The sequence below is a fragment of the Centruroides sculpturatus genome, unplaced genomic scaffold (assembly GCF_000671375.1).
Source record: "Centruroides sculpturatus isolate CEXI.00-Female unplaced genomic scaffold, Cexi_2.0 scaffold434, whole genome shotgun sequence".
Taxonomy (NCBI): domain Eukaryota; kingdom Metazoa; phylum Arthropoda; class Arachnida; order Scorpiones; family Buthidae; genus Centruroides; species Centruroides sculpturatus.
The window spans coordinates 546,944-559,737 of NW_019384694.1; the positions used below are offsets into that span (position 1 = coordinate 546,944).

At 29.7% G+C, this 12,794-nt stretch overlaps 2 protein-coding genes across 3 annotated transcripts in view; one reads left to right on the forward strand and one right to left on the reverse strand.

Moving 5' to 3' along the window:
• Window positions 1-12,794, forward strand: part of LOC111627411 (NAD-dependent protein deacetylase sirtuin-2-like) — a 65,897-nt gene that overhangs the window by 34,156 nt on the left and 18,947 nt on the right. For both annotated transcript variants that reach the window (XM_023370978.1, XM_023370979.1), the window contains exons 7-8: window positions 2,651-2,692; window positions 10,154-10,260. In XM_023370978.1, coding sequence (XP_023226746.1) covers window positions 2,651-2,692; window positions 10,154-10,260 — 149 coding nt within the window. The remainder of the gene's footprint in view (window positions 1-2,650; window positions 2,693-10,153; window positions 10,261-12,794) is intronic.
• Window positions 6,076-7,550, reverse strand: LOC111627412. The gene has a single exon (XM_023370980.1). It carries the CDS (start codon window positions 6,517-6,519, stop codon window positions 6,076-6,078), a length of 444 nt encoding a protein of 147 aa, XP_023226748.1. The 5' UTR covers window positions 6,520-7,550.

Genomic DNA, 12,794 nt, shown 5'->3' on the forward strand with positions numbered 1-12,794 from the left:
GGGCTACTCAAATATTTTACGTTTTTGATACTAAATTAACTTCTGAAGTATAACTTTTTATTGTTTTTATATTTTTCAATATATTTATTTTGTTTGTACAAAATAAAGAAATAATTTTTAACGATACAATAGCTACGATTATTATTTTAAAAAGTTTATGTTAGGCTTAACATCGATGAAAATTCAACACAAAGCGACACGCAATGGAGAAAAATTTCAGGATAGGATGGGTTAATATATTTTTTCATACATAATTGGTTATTCAAAAAAATAAGTTATCTGAACAACCCCAGTCTCCAATTGATTTGGATAAAGGATGCTCTACTGTAGTCATTTTCAATACATAAAAGTTATATTAAAGTTACATAGGTGTAAAGAAATTTAATTATGATTTTAAATTTTTTCTCATACTAAATATTATGTTAGTCTTTCATACTAAATATTATGTTAGTCTTATACATACTGTATAAGAGTCTGTTTGGAAATGCTTACTGATCAGTCAGCAGAGTAGCGTGGGTGTCAGCCGCCCAGGGTGGAGGAAAATTTCGCCGTTCCATTATTTAGGTATCTCAATTTAAAAGACTAAAATTCAGTTTCGTATCAGAACAAGTAATGAAAATTTACTTGCCAGTGTAGCCACTTGTTTAAAATAGCTCCATTGGATATTGGAGGTGTATATGAATACAAATAAATTGTACAAGCAAAATATAAAAAAAAAAATAATAAAAAAAAAAGGTCGACAGGTTGCGCACTGCATCCCCGGGTGAAATTAATAGTTCACCTGCACGTTGAGTCAATTCCCGGACCATTCCGTGCTCATTTCAATTGGTCCAAATTGCAGGTGGGATGTAAATATGGGATAAAATAGTTCAAACTTTTACAAGATATTATTATTATTTATTGTGAAATTTTGCCGCCCGAGGCGGGCTGCTCCTGCCGCCCCTACTATGCTACGCCACTGTGATCAGTTGGTTGATAACAGTGAACATCATCATCAATATTTGGCAGTCATTCTCTAAGCCACTCTCAAAGATTGATGATTCTGGTAACAATTGGTAAATAATTTTGTTCATAGAGCCTGAAAACAAAATGTTTAGAAATATGCTCTCAATAGTGATTTAGTTTAATGACAAATTAGGAATTAATTATGTTTATGGGTTATGTTTAAGTGAATCAATGAATAAAAATCCTTTTTTGTAGTTTATGCTTAGGTGAAAGTAATGATGTAATAAAAACTAGTCACTTCTGCAAGATACTTTGATACTGATAGCACTAAATCTGTTGAAAAGTTCTTATGTCTCATTTCATTAAAAGAATGTCCCAAAGCAGTGAATATTTATAATGTAATTAAAGATTTAAAAAAACTAAATGTTTCCACAGATAATGTGCTGCAACTGCTGATAGTAAGCAGTAGTAACAAAAAATGAAAGAACTGGTGTACTAAATTTGTTTAATAAAAGCTATCACAATGAAATGTTTTGCTTACATTGTGTTGTTTATCAAGACATGCTCACCAGCAAAACAATAAGGAAGGTCATGGATGATATGGAACTGATAATTTGAAGAGTTCTAAATGCAGTCAACACAAGTAGTGTGTTACTAAATAAATTTTCTACATTATGCAAGAATAATAATGAAAAGTACAAGTAGTGTGTTACTAAATAAATTTTCTACATTATGCAAGAATAATAATGAAAAGTATAATGCATTACTTATAATTGCATAAGATAGTTTTAGAAGTTTTAATGAACTGTTTTATCTCTGTGAACTGTGAAAATGTTTTAAGTGTATTTGAATATAATTGTAAAAATTTAATGGAAAAATTAGAAAATAATGTTATATGTTGCTTAATCTTATCTTTAAAAGACTTTACTAAGGTTTAGTTCCATAAATAAGCAACTATAAGCAACTAATTTGATAATTGATAAACCTTAAAATATCTCAAGTGATCTTATACATCAAGCTGAAGATGATCATTCTTTGATTTTTCTTTCTTTAAATAGTTTTATAAATATGATGTCTAACAGAAAAATTCAAATAAATATAAAAAATAAAATTACAATTGGTTGAAACTTTAAACACTGAACTGAATGTAAGATTTCAAAAACTTGGTTTAAAAAAATTTTTTTTGGTTATATCTCCATTTCAAGAAATAGATATGAAAAGTTTTGAATCATTATGCAAAAACAGACTATTATCATTCCCTCTATTTAATACTTATCTGGACAAATTTTTGATTTTCTTTAGTGGAAATTAATAATGATAATGATAGATTGAAAATGGTGTTCAAAGTTAAAATCTTGATAATGGTATCTTTATGGATAGATTTGTACAATAGTCTTCCATTTCTAATTTTATTTCTTAAAATATTTTGTCATTTATGATTTAGTTCTATTTCAGGTTTTGTTGATTAATTATAAACTTAGCTTTAAAAGACTGCAAAGAAGAACTATAACAAAGTACAAGTACTATAATATCTTTAAAAGAAATTTGCAAAGGTATTTTACTATTATTATAATAGCAAAACACCTTTCAAATTTCTAAGTATTAGAGTTGTTTTAAATTGCTAGCAAACAATTTATTATTTTCTGTTGATTATGTCTAAGTGCAAATAATTATTAATAAAGACATATTTTTTTCATTTTTATAGGTAAAAATATAATTGTTATGGTTGGAGCTGGAATTTCCACATGTAAGATTTTTATATATTCACTTATTATAAATTAGTGTTTTGAATATCTTATTTCAACTTAAAATAGTTGAAATAAAACTATTTAATTTTTTTAATTAAATATTATTAAATTTGAAAATTTACCTAATTTTTTTTTACAAATTATTTACTTTCTTTCTTTAAATTTACATTAAAATTTAAAACACCTTGTATCAAAAGTAATTATTTTAATGGCATTTATATTAAAATTTATTTTTAAAAATAAAATTTTGTGAGCAGTATGAAATAGCTAGAATAAAATTAATGAAATATAAAGTAAAAAATGAAGATAAAAATTATATTTTAACTTATAAAAATTTCATATTACTAGCTACTAAAGTACAGTAGAGCATTCATTATCCAAATCAATTGGGGACTGGGGTTGTACAAAAAAATATATTAACCTATTCCATGTTGAAATTCGTTCAAATCCTGGCACGTCCTTATGTACCCTCTCATGGTCGCGCCAGTCCTGCCAGCTAAAACACCACACCAACAAAAATAATATTGGAGTAGCCCAAGACATAGCCAAAGATTGCAGTGCCACAGCACTAGTGGAAATTTAAATTTGTCGACTGGAAAGCTTTCGGTTGATCGATATTAGGATAATCAATGCTCTACTGTAGTTACAAAACCAGATAACAGATAGTATATTGTGTTCACATTAAGGAATGATGATGATAATTTTAAAATTATTTAAATTAATTAAAATTTTTAAAGGAATTATCTTACACTGAAAATAACAGATGCTTTCGCTATTATTTTAGATTGCTTTTATGAGATATTTTTTGAAGTAATGTTCTATCACAAATGATGAATAATTTCTTAAAAATAATTCCTAAAATGACAGAATGAATTTAAAATATTTAAATTTAAAACAAGTTTCAAATTAAATTAAATTGAAAAAAAATATATTTATTTTTTAAAGTTTAAATATTTTCCAAGAAATTTTCCAAAATATTTTTTATATAAATCTTTTCAAATAATAATGATTAAATAAGTTATTATTTATAAATTGGGTAATTTACTATTCAAGCAATATAAATATGTGCAACTATAAATAATTTCCTGCTAACATTGATTTAATGATTTTTTTTAACTTTAATTAATTAATGATATCTTATTTTTGTTTTTAATATAAAATAAGTTTAAAATTTAAAATCATTTGATTTTTATTAAATAAAAATTATATACAATACATATAAATACGTTATTTCATTTTACATAATTACATTGTAAAAATAATTTATATAAGAGTATTTTAAATAAGAAATCAGGAAATATTGAAAATATTTATATTCAATGCTAAGTATGGATATGCAATATATCTATGAATGATGTGATATCATGTCACTTGCTAGTTATTCTTTAATCACTTTGGATCAATGAATAAGGAATCACTAATGGTTGAATTCTGTTCAAAAGATATGTTTTTCAATGATAGTAAATATGTCAATGTAATTTGAATGGCTTTGCCAAGTAAAAAGTTTGTTTCTACCAGTGTAGTCTTCTGTACATCTGAGAAATAACATAGTACATAGTAAATGCATTAATAAAAATTACAGAATGTTTACACAGAATACAGTAAATACAGAATGAATTTTATTGTTAAATAAATGAAACATCTTACATAACAATTGTGTGTGTGTGTATGTATAGGGTTGAGTTATAAATGAGTTTGGTTTTCTAAACTGAAATTTATTTGCCAATAAAATGTACAACAATAGACTTTAATCTAATACATATTCATAGTAATTTTTTGGACAACCTGTCAAAATTATAATATGCTGGTAGCTTTGAATCAAAAAACTCCTGGACAAACTCCTGAACCTGGTCATCATTTTGGAAATGTTTCCCTTGTAAAGAATGCTGCAGTGTCTAGAAAAAATGAAAATCTTTTGATGCCAGGTCCGGTGAATATGGTGGATGAGGCAAAACAGACCAGCCAAAGTCCAAAATTTTTTATTGTGTAATCTTTGCTGTGTGCGACCTAGCATTGTCATGCAATAAGGTCAAGGGCATAGTCAGGATTTTCTTCAGGGGGCAAAAATAAGATAATGTTGTTTATTAAAAAAATGGTTTTATTTGAACATTTGAAAATGCTAAAAGTAATTAGTTGCAATGCTATTTGAACCTATCTAAATCTTATTTCAGCACTAGCCTATGGGAGTTCTGACTAAATCTTGTCAAAATTTCTTCCTCAAATTTATATTTTAGCCTCCAGAACCTTTTTTATGCACACTCATCATACAAAGACCAACAAGCCAATTTTCTGTCATTGTTGACAAAATCAAAGTTTTTACCCTGCGTAAGGTGCTAAAGGATCTGTCGATAGAGCACGTTGTGCAGGGCTGTGCAAGTGAGATACATAGTGCCTGTTTTATGGATGGGTAGAACAATTGCATTTCTGTAACTAGTGCACCTAGTTCTATCTCCTTCAGTTCAGAATTTGGCACATTTCTTTTCTTTCCATTGGTTGTACCAAAATTCAGCTTCACTGAGGAAATCATTCAAATTGTAGTAACTACAAATAATTATAGTTTTTTTAAAAAGCCTCATATGTCATATCAAGCATTACGTGAGGCTACGATGTAAGCAATGAGAAAGTGGACTAGTTCTCCTTAGAAAAACACTGTTCCAGATACATTATTAATGAATCTATGTACGGAATAATTAGTGATCTCTAAAACTTGCTAGGAGTATGTGCTGGTGGATTAGCATGATGTTTCTGAAGATTTATTACTCGTGGTTTATTGAAATCTGTTCCAAGATGCTCGGCGATTATTTCAGCCTCTGCTATAACACTTTGACTTTCAACAACTGCATTTCCACGGTGTTTTCTCATGATGTCTGTGATTTTTTTATGCGATTTGCACATTGAAGTAAGTCCACACTTTTTGACTGAAGAGCATTTACCACCAGTTGCAGGAGTGCTGAATATTTTGCTATGCAACAAACACTAACAATGAATTCTGATTTTGTAGCAGCACAATGCATTTGAAAAGCAGCTTTTCTCATTGCATTGTTACCATCTGTTGATAGTTTTTCAAGCACCATAATGATTTGCACATAATGTTCCTTTAATGTGGCGATACTTTTATATTTTTGAGACCAATGTGTTTCACAGGGCATTGGTATATTCGGTATGCATTTTTGACAAAGGGCCTATTCTCGGAAGAATCTCATTATTTCTTTTATTGTGAAGACTATATTTCATATCACTGCTATTTCATTTAAGACATTTACAACTAAGTTCAGTTTGTGGCTAGCATAGTGAAAGTATAATGCTCTCATATACTTTATCAAAGAATTTTCTGGACACCACCATCATTTCCTGCCATAGTAGAACACCCATCATATTTTTGTCAGATGCACTTTTCTGGATCAAGGCATACCTTTTCTACAAAGTTGTTAATTGAAGATGTTACAGATTTTGCATCCATGTCAGTCAACTCTACAAAACCTAGAAATTCCTCACGAACAATCATCTTTTCTTCGTCAAAAAATCTAACCCTGTGAATGGAAAGTTGCTCTTTTCCTGATATGTCACTGCTCTCGTCTGTCAGGATATTGTAAGTACATGCTTTCTTTACATCAGTAGTGATGTCGTCTCTAATGATGTCACCACATAGGCTGATTATTTCATTTTGAATCTGTGGTGACATATAAGTGGCATTTTTTGCTCCCTTTTCTATATGCTGTTTTAAAATGTGGTCACCAGCATCAATTTTGAGTTTGATCAAGTCTTCAAAAACACCTTCATGATGTTCTTTGCTCCTCAAAGATAGGTTATGTGTATCACAAAACATCACAGTCAAAATTATTGATGCAACAATTTTCTTGTTGGTGGACAGAAATCAGCTGTATATCAATGAGTATATTTTCAACAAAACATTTTGCTGCTGTGGCGGCCAATTTGTACCACTGCAGTGATGTGTGAGATTTCACAAATTCGTGCATGTCCTTATAGCGAGTAAAGGGTCTCACTATGAAAGAACCCAAAACACCATGCACATTAGTTGGTGGAAACAACACACAGTAAATGCACAATGCGTCCTTTAATTTCTTGGAATATGCCAGGAGCATAATCTGCCAACAGCTGTATTTGAATTTTCATTTTAATTGCATAGCATCCTTAGCAAAGTCGTAACTTGGAGTTTGTGACCAACAGTTTTTTAAAACTTCCATTTTTTGGGATGTGGTCATACTAAACGAATGTCCAAGCCATCATTATCCACATCATTATCAAAATACGTTTGATCCTGTGCACCAGAATCAGATGGTAGTGAAGATGCACTTAAAACAGCAATAGGTGCAGTTGTGCAAATGCCAACATTCTGCTTCAATTTCTCTTCTCCACTACTATCACTTTCGCTACTACTATTAACTGGTTGTTTCCTCTTCTGTCTCCCTAAAAGAAAATAAATAACCACTACTATCCTTCTCAAAAAATTAAAAGAACTAAGAATTTAAGCTTTTGAATGGACTCTCTACACTAGAAACTTCAACCTTAAAAAAACCTTTAATACCTTGAATATTTTGTACAAATTTGTTTTATTATTTGCATCTAGCAGAAGTAGCTAGTTGCAAAATCAACCATTTCAAAACATCTAATTAAGCAAAACTGTTGCAAAAGTAGCTAATTACAATTTTCAGTTGTTGTTTAAAATTATTGGAGTGTGGTATACTTGTTATTATTTCCTTATTTAGTACTAGCTGTTACTCGCGGCTTTGCCTGCGCGGATTTTGCAAGCAAACCTCATTTATATTCAGTATTTCAACAACCATAGTAATTGTTATATAACACCTACCGCTGAGAATGATGAGAATTGCCGAGAATCAAACGAATTATTTTCAATTTGATCAATTTTCTGAAACATTTACAATTGTTCTATAATCGAATCAATATGCAATAACAAATTCGAATTTAAAACGGTTCGAACATTTTTAAAATTGAAATATATAAAAATATTTAAACAATGTCTGAAATGTGATCAATTTAATACACCTAAGTACTCGATGAAGACTAAACGTAGTTGAAAACAAAAAATCGCATCTAAAATAGTACAGTAGAAGCCATTCTTCCGGTTAAGCTTAATCCTCTCCCTCTCCCCCCGCGGGAGAATTTAGAAAAATCCCTTCTTAGTGTCCATTCTCATGGCATACCCTACTAAAACGCATACAATACGAATATGCAATAACAAATTCGAATTTAAAACGGTTCGAACATTTTTAAAATTGAAATATATAAAAATATTTATAACAATGTCTGAAATGTTATTAATTTAATACACCTAAGTACTCGATGAAGACTAAATCCTTTTCCCCCGCGGGGGAATTTTAAAAAATTCCTTCTTAGTGTGCATTGCCATGGTATACCCTACTAAAATGCAGATAAAAACAAAAAATCGCATCTAAAATAGTACAGTAGAAGCTGTTGTTCCGGTTAAGCCTTAATGCTCTCCCTCTCCCCCCCCACCAGGGAATTTAAAAAAATCCCTTCTTAGTGAGCGTTTCCATGACGTACCCTAACTGTCTACCAAATTTCACCTCTTTAGGTTAAGCGGTCTGCTCTGGGCGATGATGAATCAGTGACTGAATGAGTGAGTCATTCAGTCAGTCAGGACAAGCAATTTTATATATTTAGATTGTATGAATTTTTTTAAAATTTCAATAATAAAGACAACATCAAAATCACTATTACAAACAAAAAAACAGTCTTTGCATTTCCTGAAGATTTTAGGTTGCTTTAATTAGATTGTTTTGCAACTCATTGACTTAAATGAAAATAATATAGATATATACCTTTCGTGCTAAAAAAGTTTCTAATATCCATTTTAGATTGCTATTGTTACAGGATTGCGGTCCAAAAATGAAATAAACGTGCAAAAAATGGTTATGGATTTATTAAAACACTTACAACATACAATAGAAGTAAATACAGCACTTCTATTAAAAACAACGTAAGAAATCCAGTATTGCACATGAGCACAACAATGTTTCAAATAAACCTCACTCACGGTATGTTCTGAACAAGCTCAAATGCATCATCTCACTCAATTGACTCACTCACACTGATTGAAGCACTTAAATACGGAACAGAAGGTACTAGAACTTTCCCACTAAATCTGAACCTCGAACATTCTATAATCTTTGAGTGTTACCACAGACCATCCAGACCTTGAACCACCAATTTCTTACTCGTTCACTGGAAAGCACTCCTGTCACTGACCAATAATATGGCGTCTTTCCGCCATGATTCAAACATGCTTTCTTGCCATGCAATACTATTATAACCTATTGACCTATAATTTTTGTTTGACTAAATGAGCCAGGAAAGGGGCAAGCATCCCACCCTGCTCCACCATGGCTACGTCCCTGAATAAGGTGATTTTTTTCTGTTAACAAGTGCGGAACTTTTTTCTTGAAGTTTTAATCAAAGCTGCTCTAACTGTTGAACATATACATTTACAGTAACAGTTTCATTGCATGGCAACAACTCAAAATGGATAATTTCTTGATGATCCCATCATACACACAACAAAATCTTTCTTTCATGCACACTGGGCTTGGGGTCCAGTTGAAGCTAATCATCTTTGTTCAACCTATTATCTTTTTTAAGTGACATTTTCATATATGATCCACTTTTCATCATCAATAACAATTTTTGCCAAAAAAGGTTCCTCTTTATCCAAGAAAACAAGGTAGCAGCTATCAACTTTCTTTCTGGCTTTATTTCATACATTGAGGTTATGCAGAACTGAAACTTGCAGCTTGCTCACTTTTCCTAGTTTTTGGAGGTGATGATTGATGGATGATTGGGATGTGTGCAGCTTTTCTGCTAACTCTCCTGTTTGCTGTGAGTTCTTAATGAGGACCTTTAAAACATTGTCATCAAAGTCTGAGAAGAGGCCTGGTCTTTCTTCATCTTTTAAGGACAAATCCCCAGAACAGAATTTTATAAACCACTTTTGAATCACTCTGTCTGAAGTTACTCCACTGCCGTAGACATTGTAAATCATTTTGCTGTTTATGCAGTGTTATTACGGAGTTTAAAATCCCACAACATGATATGGCATATATGTACTTTCAAGTGTTTCATTTTAAATGAATTCAAAAAACAATATTTTATTACATTATTGACACTAGTGTTAAAATATACATTTAGAGAATATTTGCTAATAGCCAATAATAATACTCAGTTTAAGGGACAAGTTCAGTTTATGACTCAACCCATTATTTTTTATATATCATAATATATTAATAACTCTTAATACTAATTTATATTATTATAGTTTTTAAACTCAGTAACATAATATAATTTTTGTGGCTTTTATAAATCAAATAAGAGTATTCGTCTTATGTTTCTTTTTATTATAATAATAATTAATTATAGTTATTTAAGATAATTTGATTGAAAGTATCATTTTAAAATTTGTCTAGCTGCTGGAATTCCAGATTTTCGAAGTCCAAAAAGTGGTTTATATGCAAATTTAAAAAAGTACAATTTACCAACACCTGAATGTATGTTTGATATTGTCTTTTTCAGGGTAAGGTAAATCATTTATAATAATTTATATACTGTATTATAGCTAAATGAAAAAATATTTTTGTATCTCTTGCAATTTTTCAATGAAATATATCTGTCAACAGCTATTGATCTTGTACTTTCAATAAAATTATATTATGGGTTTAAATATTACAAATGTTATCTTTTTTTGTATAATTACAGCATTCTAAAAAAATTTATAAGTTTTATTTTTATATTACTGGAATAAGTTTTGTTGAAAATACAATGTCAAACTTCTGTTTAAAAATTTCAGAAAATTATTTCATTGTATAATACTAATTATTTTTATTTCAAAAGTGTAAAATTGTTCAAATAATTACATAATTTATTATAAGATGTATGAGAAAAATATTATTTTATATAATTATATATTATTTGGTTGTGCTGTTTTTTAAGTAATTAAAATATGTTTGTTATGTTTTTTGTAAGAATCTCAGATCAAAGGCATTTAGAATATACTCATACTTTGTCTTTTCTATGTAGTTATACAGATGATAATGTCTTTTTCTATTAGTAAAGTTTCCAATACACTTTCTAATTTCCTTCAAACAATGACTTTTGTTTGAATAACTTGCATATCAACAAAACTAACTTTCCTTTTACCTTAGAACAGCTTTGGAGAAATTCATTGAACATTTTTCAGTAAGAAAGTCAATTTAGTTTTTTCAAATATTTTTGAATGATACTTTACACAAATTTTTTTAATTTATGAAGTAATTAAAGATGATAAAACTAATCATAAATTTTGGTTTTGCAGAAGTACATTTTTGAAAACTTGATATCTAATTAAGTGCTGTCATTTGTCTCCGCATTTTATATCATGATTGTTCAACTTAATTATGCTATTGTTGTTTGGTACATAAGATTTTTGCAAAGACTCAAATTAAGTTGAATTTTCTGCTATAACTGTAGTCATGTCTGTGATGATAATATGCACTTAATGTTCTGTTTGGCCTTTTTTTCCTCTACTTTTTTATGTTGACACAAATAGGGCTAAGACAGTCAATTATACTTCATAGCTAACTTTATGGATCTTATTTTAATGCAGAAAAACATAAAGGAGAACATTTTTTTGATAGATTTTGACAAAATATTACTTTAGTTTAATTTTGACTAACACTTTCATTCATTTTCCAGTTACAAATAAGATATGGGTAGTTTATATTTTATAATGCTTTTCTAACTATCAGATTGTTTCATATGAAATGGTTAATTCACACCATGAGAAAGTTGAATCTATTTCATGGAATGAAATAATCTGTATGTAATGTGTTATGTCTGATAACAAGTGCTGATTTTGTATGTGTATTGTACAGACTAGCTTTATTTAGTGTTTTTTGAGAAACATGTAAGTGGGCTTTAAAGTTGGCCATGTTACTTAACCATATTTGTATAGGTCACATGATCATAATCACAATCAGATACTGAAGAACAAAAATTTTTTATTTTTTTAACTGGAAAGACATGAGTGAGTGGCACAAGTGAAAAAAGATCATGTTTATGGGTGCATGCATTTGGGATGAAAGATGATTCATCAATCTGTTAAAATATCATTTATTGAGAGAGAGATCTTTTGGGAATAATTGTAACTTGGAATGTTACAATTATTCCCAAAAGAGAAATTCCAAGGATGCTTTGTCCTGATTCTGGTGAAGAGAGTTTAGATGAATCTCCAAATGAGAGAGGGTGCTGGATATCCAGTGATGAACATGATTGTTTGGAAAAGGACTTCAAAGTCAAATCCTGCAGATAAATACACACACTAGTCATACCAACAAAATAGAAAAGGAGTCAGTGACATACAAAGAACAATGGTGGACCAGACAAAAACTGAAAAAGTGCTCTGTATTATTGAGACAATGATTTCATATATTAATCCCTCAATCTTACATTCTGATTGGTTTCAAACTTTCTTCCTCACAACTCAATTGGTCCCTCCTCTGTTTCTAGATGAAATTATAGATCTTTTCAGGCTGTAAAAGATCAACATCAACAATTAATTTGATGCTGAATTTGATATTTGGAGATGTTTGTTGATTTTTAAAACCCTCATTGTTTTAAATCAGATGGTGTGTGTGTGTACTTCTCATTGACAGTTACGGATGTTAAGCTCAAACGTTATTCATAAATCAACAGGAATAAACAAACAATTCTGTTATTACAACAGGAATCAAACAATTCAAATAAAAATTGCATTTGTTTACAAAATTATTATGGGAGGAATGTTGAGATGAGAGTCTATTTTCACCTGTAATTTTTGAGTTAAAACTGAGGTTTAACATAACATAACATGCTGGTTTCAAAAATTCTGTGCAGTAGATATAAGTCTGCAAAATGAATGATATGATGAGGTGATTGAAACAGTTGACAATGACCAACTGAGCAACTGACCCAAGTAAAAATTATTCAAAAAATGTCTGCTAAACTGCTTATTATTTGATAGTTTCCAGATGTCTGACTCGTCTAGGAAAGGTTATAAAGTTGAATAAATGAATGATCCACAAGTTGAAAAAC